General features: G+C 40.9%; 1 protein-coding gene across 1 annotated transcript in view; it reads left to right on the top strand.

Moving 5' to 3' along the window:
• The window catches only part of ALK (ALK receptor tyrosine kinase), a 1,085,901-nt gene that overhangs the window by 747,381 nt on the left and 314,876 nt on the right, over positions 1 to 23,644 (top strand). Inside the window, exon 5 of the mRNA XM_069072137.1 lies at positions 9,980 to 10,107. Within this exon, the coding sequence (XP_068928238.1) occupies positions 9,980 to 10,107 (128 nt within the window). The remainder of the gene's footprint in view (positions 1 to 9,979; positions 10,108 to 23,644) is intronic.

Below are 23,644 nucleotides of genomic sequence, written 5' to 3'. Positions count from 1 at the left end.
CTACTATAGGGATGGCTAGGTGGCACAGTGAATAGAGCAGTGGCCCTGGAGTCAGGAGGACCTGAGTTCAAATCCAGCTTCAGACGCTTAACACAAAAACTAGCCATGTGACCTTGGGCAAGTCATTTAACCCCAATTGCCCTCCAAAAAGCAAAAAAAAAACCCCAAAACATAAAAGTACCTACTATATTTCCAGCACTATGCTAAGAGCTTTATAAATACTGTCTTATTTTATCCTCACAACAACCCTGTGATATAGTGTTATTATTATCCCCATTTTACAGATGAGGAAACCAAGGCAGACAGAGGTTAAGTGATCATGCAACTTGTGTCTGTGGTTGGTTTTGAACACTGGTCTTCCTGAGTCCAGGCCCAGCACTCTCACTACTGCACTACTTAGCTTCCCCTAGGAAGATTCTGACACACAGAGACTATGTGACCCTGAGACACTTGATCCCTCTGGGTTTCAGGTGACTCTCTATGGCCATCAGTTGAAGAGGGGCTGCTGACTTGTATTAACAGAGGGAACTTCCTCATCTGAGGGTTCCCTATTTCAATGCAATCATGGGTCCACATCCTTATCCTTTATGTGCCAAGAACTATACTGAGCCCTATAAGTAAAAAGACAAAAAGGACTCAACTCATGTCCTTAAGAAGCTTGATTTCTAGATGGCAAAGTAAGAGCAGGGACTTGCTTGAGAACTCTCCCCAAAAGCCCTCCAAATACCTGTAAAAAATGCCTGAACAAATTCTAGAGCTTCAGAACCCACAAAATGGCAAAGTGAAGCAAATCTCCAGCTCAAGAGAGCCTGGAAGGTCGACAGGAAGGGTCTATCACACCAGGTTGGGAGCAGAGCTAAGTCTCGTCTGGGCCGCACCAACATAGATGGGTCAGAGAAGGACTCAGGGGGACTGAATCACTGGTAGCTATTGTGGTTTCTAGACTTCTCAACCTACAAATGCAAACAACAGCATAGAAGGTCAGTGGAAAAACTCTGTGGGACCTGGGTGAGAGACCTGGAGTCTGGCCCCAACCCCAGGGTGGTAGAGGTGGTGGTGGCAGTAACAGTAGCAGCAGTGGCAGCAGCTGCTTCTGGAGCTTCTGGGCCAACAGATGGTGGGAATGCACAGCTGATAGAAAACTCTTGTAGCCTGGGACAGTACACCTACCCCCACCCCCATTGGAAGCAGGGTCCTACACTAGCAAAGAGTTAGAAAGTCAAGTATTTGGTTGGGAAGATGAGCAAACAGCATAAAAAGTCAGATTATAAAATCTTACTTTTGTGACAAAGAAGATCAAAACACAACCAGAAGAAGACAGCAAAGTCAAAGCTCCTGCATCAAAAGCCTCCAAGAAAAATATAAATTGGTCGCAGGCCATGGAGGAGCTCAAAAAAGGATTTTGAAAATCAAGTAAGAGAAGTAGAGGAAAAATTGAGAAGAGAAATGAGAGGAATGCAAGAAAATGATGAAAAATGTGTCAACAACTTGCTAAAGGAGACCTCCCAAAAATACTGAAGAAAATAACACCTTGAAAAATAGACTAATCCGAGCGGCAAAAGAGGTCTAAAAAACCAATGAGGAGAAGAATACCTTAAAAAGCAGAATTGGCCAAATGGCAAAGGAGATCTAAAAGCTCACTGAAGAAAATAATTCCTTAAACATTAGAATGGAGCAAATGGAAGCTAATGACTTTGTGAGAGATCAAGAAATTATAAAACAGAACCAAAAGAATGAAAAAATAGAAAACATTGAGAAGTTTGATTTCTAATTCAGTTCTTGAAACATTTATCTCTTTTATTTTATTTTTCACTACATTCAATTCAATAAACATTTGTTAAGTATCCACCATGTGCTAGGAGCTATGCTAACTACTAGGAATACAAATAAGAAAAAGGAAGCTAGTGCCTGTCCTCAGGGAGCTTATGATCTAATGCAGAAAGACAACATAAAGAAGAAGGTGGAAAGAGGGGGATTTGGGGGACTGCGTATGTGTGGCATGGGACACAGTGGGGGGCATCTTGTTCCCATCTCTTCTTCAAGCCTGTAGCCCATCTCTTTAATACCATCATCCTCTGGTGCTGCTTTGTGGTCATGGGTTGAATGACAGAACACCACTACCTCAGTAGGATCAAAATTCCAGGTGACCTTGAGGGACAATGATGACAGGTATACAGGATTTGTACAACACCATTGACGACTTGGACACAAATGATGCATCATCACAAACATATGTGACATGAGTATGTGAGGTTGTAAACTATACAGACTTATCAGTACCACCAAGGCCAAGTTCATATCCCTATTTGGTCTGGTTGCCAGTACCACTGAACAGATTAGGCAGAGTGCTGTAATGGAAGAAAGAAATACAGGAGCTGGAGTAATAAAAGCTGAGTTCAGTTCTTGGCTCTGGGACTCATCAGATCTCTGAAAATGTCCCTTAACCTCTGAACCTCAGTCTCCTTCTCTAAAAAATGGTTAATAGGTTCAAAACACATTTCCCCCCCCCCCTGACCATGAGCAAGTCACCTGATTTCTAAGTGCCTCAGGCAAATCCTGTAGACTTACATATTTATAAAGTCATAGATGGAATGTAATCTGCATTGGTGGAGGGAATTCCTGAACCAGAAGTTCCTCTTGCTGATGAAATCACAGACCCGTCACACAAATCAGATCCTTTCTGTACTATTTATCTACCTGACAGAGAGGCTGTGAATACTACAGGGATGTGAGCAGTTCCTTAGCGTAAAACTGGCTTTGGAGAGGGAGGGAGGGGTAGATGTGACAGCCGAGTGCTAAATGATCAATCACAATATAGCTGCTTTGACTTGGTAGTTAAGGCAGCAAAACAAACTCTCAGAAATCCCACAGAGAATCCATAACGAGCTCAGGCAGGGAAACAAAGGGAGCCACCAAGGAGTCTCTCCACATGAGGCCGGGCCAACGTGTTGAGATACAACTATTGGATGTGTCAGAAGCCAGGCAGGGAGCTTGATGAGGCGGAAGGGTTTGTTGTGACGATTTCTGATAGGGTGATTGGCATGGAGAGTTATTTTAAGTGTAGAATGAAGAAAGCCTTTCTGACAGGAGGAGCAGACACTGTGTGGCAGCTGACAAGGCCATCAAACAAACCCTGCTGGAACCACTGTGAGATATATCAGCCAGCATAATAATGAGGTGCCAACCTCAAACATGGGCTCTCTGATAGCTTATCCTGTGGAGAAGTGGCACAGCAGAGGAGAGAGTCAGGAAAAGCCAGGTTCAAATCCTGCCTCAAACACTTAGCTGAATCGCCTAAACTCTCTGTGCCTTAGTTTCCTCTTCTGTAAGATGGGGCTAACAGTAGCCCAGTTCATAAAATCCTGGATCTGGAGGTGGGGGTATCAGTTGCACAGGGTTGTTCATAGAATAATAGATTAAAAAGTGAAAAGGACCTCACTTCAACTCATTCATTTTACAGATGAGGAAAATGGGGCCCAGAGAAGTAAAAAGACTTACCCAGGATTACACAGGTAGTAAGTAGTAGAGCTGACATTAGAATTCAGGTCCTATGACTGAGTTCAGCAGTCATCCCGCTGTACCATACTTCCTGACGTATGTGAATGCTCTGCAAACCTTTATGTGCCGTATACTTTGAGGAGTTGGTGTTGCATTCATGTACCCAAGTTGGAAAACCACTGCTACAAGATATATTGGTATGGTAATAAGTAATAAATCACACTGGTATAAAAATAGATAATAGCTCACATTTATGTAGCATTTTTTGTTCAGTTGTTTTAGTCATGTCCGACTCTTGGTGACCCCATTTGGGATTTCCTTGGCAAAGATACTGGAGTGGTTCATCATTTCCTTCTCCAGATCATTTTACAGATAAGGAAGTTGAGGCAAACAGGGTTAAATGACTTGCCTAGGATCACACAGCACTTAGTAAGCATCTGAGACTGAACTTGAACTCAGGTCTTCCTGACTCCAGGCCCAATGCCACCTAGTTGACCTATATAGCTCTTTATGGTACTACAAATACTACAGACTATTTACATGGTCAACAGACTTAATAATCTGTTGCTTGATTAACTTAATAAAAGAATTTTTGAAAGAATTTTTTGAGAAGATACACCATTAACTTTGGCTAATATAATGAAGTTGCTGAATCATTGACTGGATACCCTATGAACGTACATATCCCAAAGAAATACATGATCACATGTTTCTAATAGATGAATTAAAACCACTATAAGGATGGAGATGGGGGGAGGTAGTGATAGGACCCTAAAGGAAAGACAGTGTTGGGGGTTTTTAATAGGAAGAAGGTAAGTTCCTTAAGGGGGTGTTTCATTTTTGTCTTTCCATCCTTAGGATCTTACATATTGACTGGTGCATTGTAGGTGCTTAGTAAATATTTGTTGTTTTATTAGTGTGATATCACTTTAACATCTTACAATGCCAAAGTCATAGGTCTGAAAGGGACCTTTTGGGTCATCTCTTCCAATCCCTACCCAAAGCATGAATTTCATCTACAAGATCTCCAACCAGGGATCATCTAGTCTAAACTGACAGCTTAAGTTCAGTTCAATTCAAAGGATTGTGTATTTCTTTTTCTTTTTTTTGGAGGGGGAGAATACAGGGCAATTGGAGTTAAGTGACTTGCCCAAGGTCACACGGTTAGTACGTGTTAAGTGTCTGAGGCTGGATTTGAACTCAGGTCCTCCTGATTCCAGGGCCGGTGCTCTAGTCACTGCGTCACCTAGCTGGTGTATTTCAAGCTAGAAGGGACTTGTGAATACAGATTGGTACAGTGTCCCTATCCATGGCTGTCTTCATTGGATTAGAAAATATGTCCATTGGCCTCATTGGGATGATTTTAAATTACCTAAGAAATTATTATAATGAAATGGGATGGAAAAGCATCCATCATGCTTACTATCTTCCAAGCACCATATTTACATACTGGAAATGCAATTATAATCAAGTCAGTCCCTGTCTTCCAGGGGTTTACATTTTAAGTGATGCATTGGATAGAGTACTGTACCAGAAGTCAGGAATATCTGAGTTTAAATACATCCTGATACTTACTAGCTATGTAACCCTGGGAAACCTGTCAATCTGTCTGCCTCAGTTTCCTCATGTGTAAAACTAGGATAATATTAGCACCTATGTCTCAGAGTTGTTGTGAAGAAAAAATAATATAATACTTGTAAAGAGATTTGCAAACCTTAAAGCTTTATGTAAATGCTAGGTATTATTAGTAGAAAAAGATGATACATATAGGAGTTACCAGGTGGCCAGGGAGAATTCACCTGTGAATCAGAACCCAGTTACCTAGCTAACACAGTAGATAGAGCAATGAACGTGGAATCAGGAAGACATGAGTTCAAATACAGTCTCAGATATTCACTAGCTGTGTGATCCTAGACAAGTCACTTAACCTCTGCCTGCTTCAGTTTCCTCGTCTGTAAAATGGGGACAATAAAGCACCTACCTCCCAGAACTGTTGTAAAGATCAAATGAGGTAACATTTGTAAAGCATTTTGTAAACTTTAAAATGCTGTGCAAATTCTAACTATTATTAATTAGAACTTGTGGGTTTTTAGGCAAAGTGATAGTAGGTTGAGTGTCTGAATTAGGAGCAAATCCTGCCTCTGCCATGATAAGCTAGAGCCTCTGTCTTCTCATCTGTAAAATGAGGATCACAGTGCCAGCAGCATTTGCTTTACAAGATTTCCTTGAGGCTCAAAGGAGATAACACTTTGGACAAATCACTTTGCAAACTTTAAAGTTCTGTGCAAACGCCAGTTAGCAGAAGTAGTAGAATGTGTAGAAGCCTGGTAAATTATGGCATAGATGGTCTCACCGTTAGCTTCACCTTGTTTGTGGCCAGTTGGATCTGAACACTGCCGAGCTGATCAGTGGCCCCCAGCAGCCCATGGGACACAGCCTCATTCTTTCTGTCAAAGGCCTACCCACTATCCCCTCTATGACCAGGATAAGTAGAATAGCCCTCAGTTATAACCAAGTGGAGTAAGCCAGGGTGTCACTAAAGAAAGTGAGTCTATTTTGGCACTGGGGCTAAGTTTGGGAGGAGACCAGGGAATGGGCTTTATTTTTTACTGCAAACAAATATGACCCTAGTTACAACTTGCCCTTTCCCAGTTCCAAACTCTCTAGAAATAAAATACAACTTTGGTACCTGCTCTGAAACTTACTAAAGAAGTAGAACTATGGGAGACCTGAGAATTTGGGACAAAAGTTATTGAGACAGTAACTCATAATCTAATTCATAAAAGTCTTAGCAGATATATCCAGGGGGTTGGTGCCAGTACAGAAGTACCAAAATTAAACGTCATCACTCTCTGGATATGTAAGCCTCAGGTCTGAGCAGACATAAATATTTCTGTCTTCCCCCACCTGTTTCCTCCTAAATGGGACCCTTTGATTTAGAGGAATGGACAAAATTCTATCCTTGCTATTGCGTAAGAATCCTTAAACTAAGTTCTCTTTTTAAATATTTTTTTCTGAGGACTGTTTTATGTATGGAAAGACACATCATTTTGTCTCTTCCTTATTCATTGGAAACTGTGGATTGTAATTCTGCTGGGTATAATAAGCAAGAACAAACTTTATAATGGTATCAATTGCAAGGGCAAGTTAATATAGCTTCAATAAATGACTAATGCGTGGGTACAGAGGTCTGAGAAATTTCATTCAGCTACGTCCATGGAGCTCTGGGCTGGGATACGGCAGGGGAACAGCGCCCCCCATGGCTACTCACTAGTGCTACCATCCCCAAAGGCCAAAGGACCTTTAAGAAAATATATGATAGGTCTGTCCTGGAAAGTAATGTAAATCTTCAAATCAATTGCAGTTAGATTATTCCAAAAGATTAAGAGTGTGAACATGACAAAAAAGTTCAGTTACCCTATTCTTTTGTTTCTGTTGTTATTCAGTCATGTCCAACTCTTCATGACCCCATGGACCATATTGTCAATAGGCTTTTCTTGGCAAAGATATTGAAGCTGTTTGCCATTTCCTTCTCCAGTGGATTAAGGAAAAAATAGATTAAGTGACTTGCTCAGGGTCATACAGCTAGTATCTGAGCTTGGATTTGAAATCAGGTGTCCCTGACTTCTAGGCCTTCCACTGGATCCAGAGCAGAATGTTAAATTTTCAATGTGAGAATTTTAATCTTGGAAACTGGCAAATACTAGAAATTACAGGTTGATTTATTGTTCTGTTGATTGTCTAGACTTAGAAAAGTAATGGAGAAATGTTAAGAATGCGTTTTTAAACTGAAAAGTAGTATATTTTAAAATCAATTCACCCTACATACCTATGTGCATATTTAATAGTCCAAGATGGGATCTAAAGTTGTCCTAACTACAAGACTAGCACTTTATTCACTGCACTATCTATCTTTCTGTGGAGAAAACAGTTTATTCACTGCACTATCTATCTTTCTGTGGAGAAAACAGTAGGATCTCCTTAAGTTTTTGTTTGTTTGTTTGTTTGTTTGTTTTTTAATAGCAAGATAGGGGAGGCTAGGTGGTGCAGTGAATAGAGCACTGGTCCTGGAGTTAGGAGGTCCTGAGTTCAAATCCGGCCTCAGACACTTAAAACTTACTAGCCATATGACCTTGGACAAGTCACTTAGCCCTGATTTCCCTGCCTTCCCCGCTCCAAAAAGCTAAATGAATGAATGAATAGATAAATAAATAGCAAGATAAATACTTTCCTAAAGAGTTAGTATGAGAATGGAATTTCTGTTGGAGCTGAACAATAATACACAAGATGTTACTGATTGCTGTCTAGTCACTTGAGGATTTTTTCGTATTTTCATCCATTAATAAAGAACCTGAGAAATTCTTCTTAATTGAAAACGTAGAATCAAATAAAAGTAACCTTAATAGCCACAAAATCAAATATCTGGGAGGAGAAAGGAACTTCCTCCCCCACCCCCTCTTCTGTGAGAATGGGCCATGGCTTACCTGGACCTTCCCTCAACATAGCTCCATCAGTGACTTGGAAGCAAGAGGCCACTGAAGAATGTAAGAACTTGATCTCTAAATATGGTACATCTTCATGAATGATTATAAACCTGATGCTCATAGACCCCTAAAGTGTCTGTAGATGGATTGTGGGGGGGGGAGGTGTAAGGACTTTGGGGGGGGAGAAAATACAACTTATATTCATGAACCCCTAACTGAAATTTAGTATTTCCTTGAAATCTTTAAAAATATCATTCTAAGAAGGGCTGCCTTAGGTTTCACCAGATTATAAAGAGTTCTATGACATAAAAAATTAAGACCTCAATCCATACTCTAGCCTAGATCAATGTGGGGAGCTGGGGAGTGGGGATGGTAGCAGTAGTTAGAAACTAGTTCAGGCTCTGGGCTGGATAGCTTCCTCTGGGGTACTCCTGGGATAACAGATAACCAGGTGACTGGGTTCATGTTCCATCTTGGATACTCACTAGTTTTGGACAAATCACTGAAGGTCTCTAAGCCTATTCAACACAGTGGGGAGAATGGAAGACCCAGCCCCACAGAGTTGCTGTCAGTGAGATAATGTCTGTAACGTGACATGCGAACTTTGAAATACCATATAAATTCTTGATGGGTTGTATAAATAATAGCAGAGTTATTGCTATTCTTCTTTGGGAGGCTGTAGCTATGGTTTGGGGGATTTAATTGATTTAATAGATATAGAGTACCAGGTCTAGAGTCAGGAAAATTCCTCTTCTAAAGTTCAAATCTGACCTTAGATACTTACTGTGGCAAGCCATTTAACCCTGTTTGCCTCTCTTTCCCCATCTGTAAAATGAGCTGGAGAAGGAAACGGCAAACCACTCCAGTGTCTTTGCCAAGAAAACCCCAAACAGGGTCAGGAAGAGTCAGACATGACTGAAACAACTGAAACCTGTGGTTTCATGGGTATGGGAAATTCCCACTGAGGAAATTCCCTCTACCACTTTGGATTGGCACCTGCCCTACAGATTTAGTTTTAGAGCATTGGCTGGGACACAGAGATTAATCAACATAGACAGGATCATGTGGGTAATAGCCAGAGCTAGCATTTATATAGAACTTTAAGGATTGCAAAGTTCTGTACGTATTAACTCATTTGACCTTCACCACAACCCATGAGGTAGGTACTATTGTTGTCCCCAGTTGGTAGATAGGGAGGCTTTAGCTGAGAAACATTAAGAGATTTATCCAGCTGTTCTATAACTAGTAGGTGTTTGAGGTGAGACTTCAAACCCCAAGTACAGCTTCTATCCACAGCATCATCTAACTGCCACAATATGTGTCAGAAGCAGGTCTTGAACCCTTAGCTTCCCAATCCTGGGACTGACTCTCTTTTCACTGTCACACTGCCTCTTATTACATTATACTCCCGAAAAATGTGTTCAGTTCAACATCAATCATGGGTCATGATTGTTAAACTTCAATAAAGTATAAGTTCCTTGAGGGCAGGGACTTTTTGTTGCATGGTGCCTGGCTTATAATAGATCCTTTTAACTATTTTTTAAATTTATTTTGCTTTTTTGGAGGGCAATTGGGGTTAAGTGACTTGTCCAAGGTCACATGGCTAGTATGTCAAGTGTCTGAGGCCAGATTTGAACTCAGGTCCTCCTGACTCCAGGGCCAGTGCTCTATTCACTGTGCTACCTAGCTGCCCCCAATAGATCCTTTTAAATGCCTACTGAATGAATAGACAAATACTTACATGAAACCTCCTGGCACCTTTAAATGACTGGGGCAGGGTGCCCTGTAAGAACATAGCAGATTGCTATGAATAGAGAATCATGTGCCAGATGCTAATTTTCAGGTTATGTGCACCTGGGTTCCAAGAGGGCCTGGCCCCAAAGTATTGGCTTTTGAGTCATTGTTGGGGGAATAATACTCCTTATGGAATGGGTCTTCTTCTCACCACTTTGTTCTTTCTTTTGTCCTTTTCCCCTTCTGCTTTCCAATGGAATCAGCTGGACAGTGCTCCATGGGAGAATTGGATACCTGCAGAGTCCTTTCCGGGTCTCCCTGGAATACATCTCAAGCACCAACGGGAGCCTCTCTGTGGTAGATTCTTTGTCTCTGAAGAACTGCAGTGAAGGTATGTGTTATATGACTCCTTTGCCCAGATTAACATTTTGTGACCTTGTTGATGGACAAGAATGCCAACGTGTATCAACTAAAGTGTTCTTACTAAGTAAAATCCCTTTTGTCCACAATGGTTGAGAAACTGGGGATTCGGGGTTACCCTTCATAGAGAGTCAGTTACCACACATCCTGTAAAAAGAAGACCACTTTTCAAACATGCAGCATGATACAGTCGAAAGTGTGATGAATATAGATGCAAGACCATGACTATTCCTCAGTACCTGTGTGACCTTGGGCAAGTCACTTAACTGCTTTAGGCCTCACTTTCCTCATCTGGAAAATGAGGGAGTTGGCCCAGGTGGCCTTTGAGGTCCCTTCTAGCTACAAAACTGTGATCATATGCTTTGGAACAAAGGAGAATCTATTTGACTTAAGAAAAGCTACGGGTCATAGTGGATAGCATGCTAGACTTATAGTCAAGGAGACTGGATTCCAATCTTGCCTCAGGTGTGTCCTAGCTGGGTACTTAGCATAATTTAATCTCACCAAGTCTTATTTTCTCACCTACAAAACAGGGATTTTTTAAAAGCACTAATTTCACAGGACTATCAATAAGATCATGGTAGAAAAAGCCCTTAAAGCATTATGTAAATGTGAGATATTATTATTATTATTAAAACTACACCAAACATAATCTAATCTTCCTCTGGGGATCCAGAAGGCCCATCAGAATCTTGCTGTGCTCCAGGATCATTATGAATATTAACCATCCTTGTCCATTACTGCAAATGCAGGCATAGAACGTTAAGGATGTTGGCTTGGATTACACAGAACCTGTGGCATGCCTCTAAGAGTTACTATTTTGAATAAATAATTGAAAAAAAATTTTTAATAAACAAGCTGTTTTTCCTACCTTGTTCACTGTCTTGGGTTTCTTTCTCATCAACAAAGAAGAGGAAATGCCCACAGTTCTGCTCACCAAGAAATTTTGGGGCACCTTCACATGGAAGCCAGGGGTCTCTAAGCCCTCAGCCAGTAGGGAGCCAAGACAGGAGAGCCATTGATCAGGAGACAGCTTTTACTCCAGGTCTGTAATAGGAAGAATAGAAGGAAAGAGGGAAGGAAAGAGGGAGGAAAGGAAGGAAGGAAGAAAGAGGGAGGAAAGGAAGGAAGGAAGGAAGGAAGGAAGGAAGGAAGGGAGAGAGGGAGGAAAGAAGGAAAAAAGAATGAAGGGGAGGGAAGGAAGGAAAAGAGAGAAAGGAAAGAAAAAGGAAAGAGAAGGGAAGAGAAGAAGGGAGGGAAGGAGTAAGAAAGAAGGAAATAAGTGTTTAGTAAGCACTTACTATGTGCCAGACACTGTGCAAAGTACAACAATCCTAGGAGGTTACTATTATTAATCCATTTTACAGTTGAGAAAATTGAAGCAAACAGAAGTTAAAGACTTGCCCAAGGTCACACAGCTAGCACTTGTCTAAGGTGGGGTTTGAACTTGGGTCTTTGGGGGGAGGAGCCAAGATGGCGGTGTAGAAGCAGGAAAACTCCCTTCACTCTCCCCATAACCACCTCAAATACCTATAAAAATGACTCTAAATAAACTTTAGGTCTACAGAACCCACAAAGTGACAGAGAGAAACAAACCTCCCACTGAAGACAGCCCAGCCATCATACAGGAAGGGACTATCAGAGTGTGTTTGGAGCAGAGCCCAGCCCCAAGTGAGATGGAGGTTTTAGCCTCAGGGTGGCCACAACCAGCTCTGGCTAGAGAGATTTCAGGGAGAGTGGATCACCAGCAGCTGTGGCAGTTTCTATAATTATCAAGTCATAAATGCCAAAGACAAAGTGAGAGTTCAGTATGGACTTTGTGGGAACAGGGAGTTCTGGGTCTGGGAGTATGGTCAGGCCTCTGCCCCCAGAGGGAGAAGCGGCTGAGGCACAGTGGCCACCACCACATGGCTACTTCAGAGCTCCTAGCCTGCAGATTGTAGGGGGATCAAGCAACCATTCTGAGGGGTAATTGCTCTTGCTTTAACCTGCTTGGATCTGGATCACTGTCTTGGGTGGAGGTCCTAGGGTGGGTGACCAGGTGCCAAAGCCAATGGAGGCTTTAGAAGAGGCAACCAACTAATAGCTGCAGCAGCTGTGAAAACCCCAGAAATTTGGGACAAAGCTGCCCTCTCTGGAAGCAGAGTTCTACTGTGGCAAAGAGTTCAAAAGTCAAGTAATTGAGTTGCAACATGAGCAAGTAAAGAAAGCAAAGCAAGTACAGCAATCTGACTTTGGATTCCTTTTGGGGGGACAAAAAGGATTGGGGCATGGAACAGGAGGAAGACAACAAAGTCAGAACTCCTGCACCAAAAGCTTCCAAGAAAAATATGAATTGGTTACAGGCCATAGAGGAGCTTAAGAAGGATTTTGAAAACCAAATAAGAAAAGTGGAGGAAAAATTGGGAAGAGAAATGAGAATGATGCAAGAAAATCATGAAAAGAGAGTCAACAGCCTGACTGAAGAAAATAACACCTTAAAAAATAGATTAACTCAGGGGGAGGCTAGGTGGTGCAGTGAATAGAGCACCAGTCCTGGAGTCAGGAGGACCTGGGTTCAGATCCGGCCTCAGACACTTAACACAAAAACTAGCTGTGTGACCCTGGGCAAGTCACTTAACCCCAATTTCCCTCCAGAAAACAAAGAAATAAAAAATAAATTTTGGGGTAGCCAGGTGGCACAGTGAGTAAGAGCGCCAGCCCCGGAGCTGGGAGACCTGGATCGGTTCCGGCCTCAGATACTTAGCACCCACACAGCATAACTGGCCGTGTAACCTTGGGCAAGTTACTTAACCCCAATTGCTTAAAAAAAATAGACTAACAAATGGCAAAAGAGGCTCAAAAAGCCAACGAGGAGGAGAATGACTTAAAGAGCTGAATCTGCCAGATGGAAAAAGAATCTCAAAAGCTCACTGAAGAGAATAATTCTTTAAGAATTTGATTGAAGCAAATGGTAGCTAGTGACTTTATGAGAAATCAAGATACTATTAAACAGACCTAAACAATTGAAAAAATAGAAGACAATGTGAAATATCTCATTGAACTTGGGTCTTCCTGATACAAGGCTCAACTTTCTATCCAGTGTGCCACTTAGTTGCTTAGGTTCCCAGAAAATTCCATTAATTTAAACTTTCTGAATGTTTATATTCTGGATGAACAAAAATGTATTTTTTTATTCATTTGTTGATAGGTATTATTGGTCAATTCATTAACCTGGTGATGGCTCAAATTGTACTACTGGTGCCATTAGCCATGGCTACACTTCTATCTTACCTGAAGTTTTAAGAAAAAAAAAGTTTTTGCCATTTGTCTGTTAAGTACTCTATGCATAACCCTTCCTTCTAACAAAAACTGTTCAGTAAAAACATATCTGACAGTGCATGTAACATTCTGTACCCAAATACCTCCACTTTTCAACCAAGAACAAGGATAAATTACCTGCAATTTCTTTGCTCACAAATGGTACAAGAGGCTCTCACCTCTGCCAGTGACCCCTGTAATGGAAGAGAGGCTAAAGAAATGATCTGGTGATGCTTGAGGGAGGTTTGTAATGCAATGAGGCAGTCATAGGGGATGTCTCAAGGAACAGGCATAATTCTCAGAATTAGCATAAATCCATTTGAGCATCCTTGACAGAGGGTAAAGTGAATGAGTGATTCCTTTTGTATAAAATTTGTGTAAAAAGAAACTTGTGTAAAAATACTTTGCTTACCCTGTTATAATGCTTTGTCCCATGGATAGAAAGCTTTCAAACTACCTGGCTTCTTTTCAACAGCTCTCTCCCAGAAAATTGTTTCCATCACACCCACCCTATTTCTTGGTAAATGGTGCCTCATATCAGTGGAATAGATTACCTGAGGATGTACTATGAGCATATGATTGAGTCCTGGCACCTCAGGTCCCTTTCTGCTTTTTTTTTACTCTTGAAATAAAAGTACTTTGGGGCAGCTAGCTGTCACAGTGAATAGAGTACCAGCCCTGGAGTCAGGAGGGCCTGAGTTCAAATGTGGCCTCAGACACTTAACACTTACTAGCCCTGTGACCTTGGGCAAGTCATTTAACCCCAATTACCCTGCCATCTCCCCTCCAAAAAGAAAGAAAAAAGAAATGAAAGGACTTAGCTTCAAATTAAACAGCAGGATTTGGGGGAAGGTATCTTGAACTTGTTGTCAAGATCTGGGTTTAGTGGATTTGCATCATGGTGCCATGGATAGAGTTAGATTAAGAGCCAAAGGTCCTGGGCTCCAATCCTGGCTCTGTCCCTACCTGTGCAACCTGGGCAAGTCACTTATAACCTCTCAGGCCTTTGGTCTCCTCATCTATCAAAAGAGGAGGTTGGGGTAGATGACCTCAAGGTTCCTTCTAGCTCTAAAACTACGATCATTTGAATTCTGGCTCTGACATTTACTTGTGTGACTACAAAGAAGTCATTTATTCTCTCTGAGACTCATTTTCTTATCTTTAAAATAAAGATACTGGGTTGGTTTCTGCTGGTTCTAAACCTTCCAGACCTGTAACTTGACTACTTTATTCCTTTGCTGATTCAGAAGAACTTTTAAAAATGCATGAATAATACGTCCTCCCAAGGGAAAAAAAAAAGGGAAAATATCTTCTCTCTGTATTCTCTGTTTCTCTGATTTTTAGACAGGCTAGCTCAAGTAGCCCAGATAATACTCAGAAAATCAGTTCCTAGCCTCTCTGTTGGGGTGATCCCACCCAGATCAAGGTCGAGACTCCTGCATAGGAAACACTATCTCCTTACCTTCTTTATTGTTTCCTCCCCACCCTACCTATAACCATGGAAAGGCAAGGGTTAGTGTTTGGAGGATAACAAGAAGGGACCTAAGTGGCTTCTTTTTTTAAATGATATATACTATGTGCTGGGTCTAGAGTCAGAAAACATGGATTCAAATCCTCCCTTTGATTCAAACCCTCCCTTTATGACTTTGAACAAGCCATTTAACCTTTGGCCTTAAGTTTCCTCTTGGATAAAAGGAGAGGGTTTGATTAGGGGATCTTGAAATAATTTTCCATCTTTAAATCCTTGGTACTATGGTTCTATAGCAGAAAGAATCAAGTCACATATAATTTAGCAAGCAAGAAGAGCCAATTTCAGTCCTAAAAGTGATTATGGTTACAAATAGGGGAATTACTTTGGGGTTATCTATAATGCACTCTGTTATTTTCTGGCAGATAGAAGTTTGCCTTTTTTTATAGCTGGGGTTTGGGGGATGCAATAGTCTAGAAAGAGGATAGTGAAGGGGTATAGAGTCCTGGACGTGGAGTCAGGAAGACCTAAGAACAAATCTCACCACAGACATTCACTGGCTCAGGCTGCCCTTCAGAGTGTCATAAGCCATATGCTGCTGCATGTTTGACTCCTCTGCACAAAATGACCTCTAAGGTCCCTTTCAGCTATAAGGTTATCTTATCCTTTTATGTTCAAGTCATGGGACTTGTGAGAACCAAAGGAGATAACGTAGGTAACAATTCTTTGCAAACCATAAGATACTATAGAAATATGAGTTATTATTACTAAAATGAAAATAGAACTAAGAAAAGAAGCTTCATTGGCAAATATATGTAAACAGGCTCAATGAAAAGAAGTTTGGTGAGCTGCTGAAGAACATGGGCCCAAAGGTTCATGAATTAAATGCAATACCAGCTGAGATCTCTAGAAGACAATCTGCTGGCATCCTTATCATGTCATCATGGAGGAACAGAAAACATGAAGAAAATATAATTTCCTTTTTTTTTTTAACACCTTGCTCTGTTGTGCTATTTATTTAATTTTTCTTTTCCTCTGGGGCGGGGCAGAGAGAGACAGAGAGGGGGGGGGAGAGCAGAGGGGAAGTGAGAGAGACAGAGAGACAGACAGAGAGAGAGAGAAAGAGAGAGAGAGAGAGAGAGAGAGAGAGAGAGAGAGAGAGAGAGAGAGAGAGAGAGAGAGAGAGAGAGAGAGAGAGAGAAGAGGAAGAAGGATAGAGAGATTGTGCTTTTTGACTGATCAGTAAATGCCTCATCATGACCATCCTGGTACAGCAAGTGTCATAGAGTGATCAGAGGACCGAGGTAGAAGGGATATTAGAGTTAATCAAATCCAATCACTACTCAAAGCACGAATCCCATCTACAGTGTCCCTGAGAAGTCATCATCCGACATCCACTTGAAGACCTCCACTTGAATGTATCACTCATTTCGAAAATGTCTTCAAGGGGATTTCCATTCATTGTCATTTTCTTTGAATGTTTCTTTGATGTTATATGTCTGTGAGCAATAGAATTGAAATGGAGGATCACCCAAAGGACAATGGGAACTCGCTACTTACTACTCCCCTGAAGAAATCCATTCCATTTTTGAACAGCTCTAATTATTGGGATACTTTCCATTATTTTTGAGCTTAATTCCACTTCTGCACAATTTCTGTTCATCGTTCTTAAGTTTTGTCCTCCAGGGCCTTGAACAATAAACAAGTCTTTATCCTCTTCTCTAAAATAATACTTTAAATTGTCAACTATCATAGTCCTTCTAAGTCTTTTCCAGAATTAATGAATAAGTGAATGAATGAATGAATGAACCCAAGTGCTTACTGTATGCCAAGTACTGCGCTAAACATCCCCAATTCCATCAAAAAAAAAAAACCTTTATGGTATTATTAGACTCCTACCACCATTGACAAACAATAATCTCATCTCTCTCAGCAGAATCCTTTTTCAATGTGTAGCATAAGATGATGTATATAAAGCTTTTCTGCTGATCGTATAATTTAATATATATGTATTATGTTCAGTGGTTGTTGTTATTATTGTTATGATTATTATTTGGTGGCACTTCCCCCTTTGGTGACTCAGACTTCAACTAGAAATCCATCTCAGTGACATCAGAGAAAAGCCCTCTGCCCTGAAGTCAGCTCTGACTCTTTCTTCTCCCTTATCCCCTCTATCTAAACCACTACACAGACTGTCTTCTCTTCTATTGAAATTTTTCTTGACTTTGTCTCATCATTTCTACTCCTTCCACCAAGAGCCATCATTCTTATCCACACTCTTATACATATGAAGCTCAGTCTCCACAATTGTCTCTTAGTTAATCTCCCTGATAATACTCTCTTCCTCACCTGATATGTTGGGAACCTTCCTTATGTATTTGATGTTGTTGTTAAATCATTTTTTTCCATCATATCTGACTATCCATGACCCTTTTTGGCAGAGATATTGGAGTGGTTTGTCACTTTTTTTCTCCAGCTCATTTTACAGGTGAGGAAACTGAGGCAAACAAGGCTAAGTGACTTGCCCAGGGCCACACAGTAAGTATCTGAGGCCAGATTTGAATTTCAGAAGTTGAATCTTCCTGACTTCAGGCTCAACACTCTATCCGGTGCTCCACATAGCCACCCGAAACACTGTATGGCTGTAAAGGAAGTATATAGACAGTCCTGGATCAAGATACATGTTGTTCCCCACACACAGCATTCTCTCTCTCCTCCATGATTGTGCACAATCTGTTCCCCATCCTTTGAATTCTCTCCCTTCTCACCCTCACTGAAGCATCTTGACGACTTTACTTGTCTTGCAGACCCAGGTCCTATACCACCTCCTTCAAGGGGCCTTTTTCTAATTTCACAACTACATATTTATTTTGTACATAGCCTGCATTTACTCACTTGTGAACATAGGCTCTGAGGATAATAGATTCAGAGCTGAAAAGGGGCCTTGGAGGTCATCTTCTCCATTCCTGTCATTTCACAGAAGAAACAGAAAGGAAGTCACTTGCTCAAAGTCACAGAAATACCAAGTGGCAAAACCTGCATTTGAATTCAGCTCTTTCCAGTGTACCATGTTATTTCATATATTATATCATCACAATCTGCCTTTGCCTAGTAGATTATTATCTCCCTGAGTACAGGGTCTACCTCACATTTACATTTCTCTCCTCAAATACCTAAGGTAAAACCTGGCACATAGAAGGTATTTAGGTAATACTTATTGATTGGCCAGCCTATCTTTTCTTCCAGTCCTCCATTTCTCTGACAAAATCCTTTACCCTACTTCTCCTACACAATCCATCATTAGTAATACAATGTAGCCAGCTCACACTCAATATGTGCTTCTCTATTACCCTTTGGAGTAGTCCTTAATTACAATTCTTTAGAGACTGGAGTATTCCATAATTATGTCCATACCACCCAGAGAAACATACAAAGAAAATGACAATGAACTGAATTCACCCTGAAGCCATTTTCCAGATTGGCTATGCATTCCATGTGTGTAATACCATATCACCAAAAGGAACCTTGTGCCAGAGCCTGAGGGAGTCTACAACCCATTGTTATAGACCTACTTTCCATAAACAACCTGTTGTGGTCATAACCGAATATAGGGGAGTCATCAAATAAAAGGATAATAAAGTTTTCAGGGACCTGAGAGATCACCTCATCCAACCCATTCAAATTAAACTGAGGCCCAGAGAGGTTAAGGGACCTACGCAAAGTCACATAGCTAGGTTGTAGCTAAGGTCAGATAGGAATACATATTAAGTACTCTTTCAGATATGCCATGTTATAACTTCTGTTGGTATTGTTGAGTAGTTTCAGTCATGGTCTGACTCTTCATGACCCCATTTGGGGTTTTCTTGGCAAAGATACTAGAGTAGCTTGCCATTTCCTTCTCCAGCTCATTTGACAGATGAGAAAACTGAATCAAACAGGTGACTTACCCAGGGTCATACAGTTAGTAAGTGTCTGAGAAAAAGATGAGTCTTCCTGACTCCAGACCTGACACTATCCACTGCACCATATAGTTACCCACATTATATCTTATACACCACAATATGTTTAGTAATCAGGAAAGCATCTCATTAACCCAAATGTAGATTAGCTTACCGTTAGTCAATCAAGCATTTCTTAAGCACCTACTATGCCTCAGTCCCTGTGCTAGGATACAGAGACAAGGAATGAAATTATGGGTGTCCTGAAGAGTCCTACTGGGGGGATGGAGGCCAGAAAGAACTGGATAATTCTCCTGAGTAGGGTCACTCTTGCTCTGCCCAGGTGCTAAAATGTCATTCCTCCTCCCAAAGCACCCAAGCTAATGATTCCTTTTCTTTGCCTGGACCACAGAATAAGTTGAAAGCCTGTATAGACTTTGAAGAGCTGAATCTACCTCCTTCCTGATCTGGTATTGCTTGAGAATGGATTTGGTTGGTTTTCTATAAAGAAGAATTTCCATGTTTTCTGAACATGAAATATGGAGAGGCTTCATAGGGCCATGGAAAGAATTCCAGAGCTGGGCCTTGGTGACAGAATGCCACAAATTAGCTGTGACTGTGGGATATTCTACTTTCTGTGGACCTTGGTTTCCCTGCCTGTAAAATAAGAATACCGGACTAGATAATTACTACGGTCTCCTTCCACACTACAGTTTTTGTGATTCAGAATTAATAATACTCTATACTTGTCTAGTATTTGACAGTGATCAAAGAGCTTTCCTACCTTGCTTCATTGGAAGCCCACAATGGCCAAATGATCGAGGACAGTAGGCACTAAAATCTCCATTTTAAAGATTTTGCATTTCACAAATATTTAGTAACTACTCATTATGTGCAAGCATGTTGGGAAATATACAAAGGCAAATGGCACCCCTCCCCATCTTCAGTAAGCCTGAAGTCTTAATAAATTATCTTTATTATTATATATTTCAAGTTCTCATACAATGGATAATGCATGGTTTGGAGTCAGAGAATATGACCTTGGATCCTGGTCCTACTCCATGATGCCTATGAAAGCTCTATGAAAGTAACCACTCTGGGTCTCAGTTTCCTCATCTGTAGAATGAGGGGGTTAGACTATATAACTTCAAAACACCCTTCCAACTCTAAACCTATAAGCTTTTGAACTTAGGAAAAGGTGCTATTCCCTACCTTCAGAGGACTTACATCCTGCTGGGGAAGATATGTACTTATGGAAATATAAATATAATATAAATTGGAGGAAGAAGGTCCTAGAAACTGGGAGAATTAAGAAAGACCTCATCTTGAGCTGCACTTCAAAGGAAATTAGGAATTTTAAGAGGCAGAGATGAGGAGAAAGTGCCTTCTAGGAAAAAACAGGGAGATGGGAGAGAGAATGTTATATGTGAAAAACAGCAAGGAGCAAGTATAGATGCGCCCTTCAGAGAGTGCGTGATATACATATGCCCAGCTTGGACTCCATAGATAATCATTTCAACAACACTTGTACGTGTTATATAGTTGTACATGTTGTTTCCTTTAATAGAGTAGAACCTCCTTGAAGGCAGAGACTATTTCATGTTTGTCTTTGGTAGCTAGGTGGTACAATGTATAGAGCACTGGACCTGGATCAGGAAAACCTGAGTTCAAATCCAGCCTCAGACACTTAGAGCTGTATGATCCCAGGCAAGTCACTTAAGTTCTGTTTGCCTCGGTTTCCTCAGCTATAAAATGGGGATAATAATGGCACCTACCTCCCAGTGATGTTGTGAGGATTAAATAAAATATCTGTAAAACATTTCACTCAGTGCCTGGCACAAGCATTTATTAAACACTAGTTTCCTTCCTTTCTTTGCATCCACAGCACCTGGCACAGCACACGCACAAAGTAGACATTTAATAAATGATTATTAATTGATCGATTGATCCGTGATTGCATTGTATCTTCTGCTAGGGAGGATATCTCAGCCCAATTTTGCTGAAATATCTTGAGGTACTTAACCTAAAGCCAGGTATGTTAAGAGTAAAATAATTATATCCATGCCTTTGAAAGACTCAGACTAAACAGCAACCAGGCTAGTTTGATTGTGTATTTTCCCATCTCAGGCCCCGTTCTGATAGTGTAGACTGATATTTTATAATAGAATTTTTCACTTGGAAAAAATGAAGGCATCTTGTAGTCTTGGCCAGCAGTTGTAAATGTGCATCTCTGTCCTCTCTCTCTATCCACTCTACCAAAGACAGCAATAAATAAACTGTGGAGGAGGAGGGCCATCCTAGACCAGCAGAAGAGCCAAAAAGAAATGAGAACAGCAGGAATGGAATCTAATCATTGGCCAGCTGTTTGGAAGCGATCAGCATCTGGAATAGGGGGCCAGAACCAAACTGTGCAAAATGAGGGATTAGCTTGCAGGCGCCTGGCACCCTGATGAAAACCAAGGGTTTCTATGAACCAGAACCCAATCTTCAAAGCAGCATCAAGACCTGTCATGCTTCATTTCTCCAGAGGCAGCTCCTTAGCCTGATCCACAATTTATTCTTTTTGTAGAGCATAGATAAAAGCAGGGATTGGACTTGGTGATGTCTCTCATATCATAGGTCATCCATCCATCCATCCATCCATTCATCCATCCATCCATCCATCCATTCATTCATTCAATAAGTATCTATTAAGCAAACATTATTAAGTGCCAAATACTTGTTAATATAACTATTATCCAGAATGTTACCTCCTTGAGCCTCATGACTTCTCTACCACTTTGTACAAAGGATTCCCTCCACTATGTTTTTGATACCCCATCCTTGCAGAATGGAGAGAGTCACCATGATACAGCAGAAAGAGCATTGGTTCTGGAGTCACATCCCACCTATATACTTATTACCCATGTAGCCAAGCCACCTAATAACAACCACTAGCATTTATGGAATATGTTAAGATTTGCAAAGCACTTTACATATTTTATTATCTCATTTGATTTTCACAGTAACACCATAAAGACCACCATTTCATGGAGATCTTGCACCATCTGTGTTCCCTTTTCACCTGGTTCTCCTTCTTACTCTGACTCTTTGAATGCTTCTACCTCTAAGCCAATAGCCTTTTCACCCTGAATATGTCCCATTCCCCTGCAGTCCTTCCTCTGATTTCTGAATTCCTGCCCAGTAACATCTTTCATGTAAAGCTTGAACCACCCATGCTCACTACTCACCCAGTTCCATATGTGTATCTTCCCTTGACCCCTCCTTTAGAATTTCCTTTTCTGGGTTGTCTTTCCCTCATTAGAATGTAAGTCCCTTGAGGGCAAGAATTGCCTTTTTCTGGGGGCTGGGGGGATTTGTATTTATATTCTCAGAACTTAGTACACTTCCCAGTATATAGTATGGACTTAAATGCTCTATCCATACATCTATCTATCTATCTATCTATCTATCTATCTATCTATCTATCCATCTATTATCTATCATCTGTTTTACAGATGAAGAAACTGGGAGTGAGAGAGGGAGCTGAGTCACACAACTGTCTGAGATGATATTTGAATTTAAGTCTTCCCAATTCCAAGTGAAATGCTCTATCCACTCTGCCAAAAAGCTGCTTCACTTAACCTCTCTCATCAACTATCAAACAAAAGGGTTGAATGAGATAACCTCTAACATCTCTTTTAGCTCTAGACCTTTGATCCACAGGACCTCAGCTTTTTGTGGCTAATTTAAGATTGGGATGTTCAATGCCTTGAACATTTCCAAAAAGTTAATGTCATGCCAAACTTCCTTCTATCCAGAGACCACAGGAAAAAAGCTGGGCCAGGAGTCAAAAGACATAGATTCTTGTCCCAACTCCACAATCCAGGAGTTGTGTGATTCTAGAAAAGTCATTTAAATTCTCTTGGTTCCAGTTTCTATTGCCATAAAATGAGAGTAGCATCTGCTCTGGCATGGCAAAGACCTGTTATGAGGCCAAGCTAAGAACATATTATCTTGGGTTGTATTGAGAAAAGCACAGGGCTGAGGACACACCAAGGAGATGACAGTCCCTTGCCCTAGTTCAATTCTATTCAAAGTGCTCAGCTGTGGGAAGCGCACATTAGGACAGTTATAGGTGAGTTGAGAGTGTTTAGAGAAGACCAACCAGGGTAGCAAAAGACCTCAATTGCAAAGACACAAATTTGGGTTCAAAAGGAATGAGAATTTCCTAACAATTAAAGCTCTCCCAAAGTGGAATGGTTTGCCTTGAAAAGCAATGAATCCCTCCTTCTCAAGGTCTTCAAATGGTGGCTATATGACTATTTGTCAGGTGTATCATGGAGGGGATTCATCCTTCTAATGAATTAGACTCTTGTAATTGTCTTGTAATTGTTCTTCTTGCTTCAAATCTCTCCCCACTCCAATCCACCCTCCACTCGGCTGCCAAAAGAATGTTTCTAAAGTACCAATTTAACTGTATCATCCCACTATTCAGTAAACAGGGTCCCTGTTATCTCTAGGACCAAATATGAATGCCTCTCTTTGGCATTTAAAGCTCTTCACAACCTGACCTCTTACTTTTTTGAGAGATAGTTAGATGATACAGAACTGGACCTAGACTCAGGAAGACCTGAATTCAAATCCAGTCACAGATACTTACAAGTTGTGTGACCCTGACTAAATCACTTAACCTCTGACTGCTTCAGTTACTTCATCTGCAAAATGGACCTCCCAGGGGTATTGTGAAGACAAAATGAGTTAATATTTGTAGAGTACTTTGCAAACCTTAAACATTGTATCAATGCTAGCCCTTTTCCAAT

This window comes from Petaurus breviceps, unplaced genomic scaffold (genome assembly GCF_028583685.1).
Source record: "Petaurus breviceps papuanus isolate PSGF00001 unplaced genomic scaffold, PetGlider_PUasm1.0 90845, whole genome shotgun sequence".
NCBI classification, from domain to species: domain Eukaryota; kingdom Metazoa; phylum Chordata; class Mammalia; order Diprotodontia; family Petauridae; genus Petaurus; species Petaurus breviceps.
Note: the sequence above shows the minus strand (reverse complement) of the source record. Positions and strands in the feature narration are given on the sequence as shown.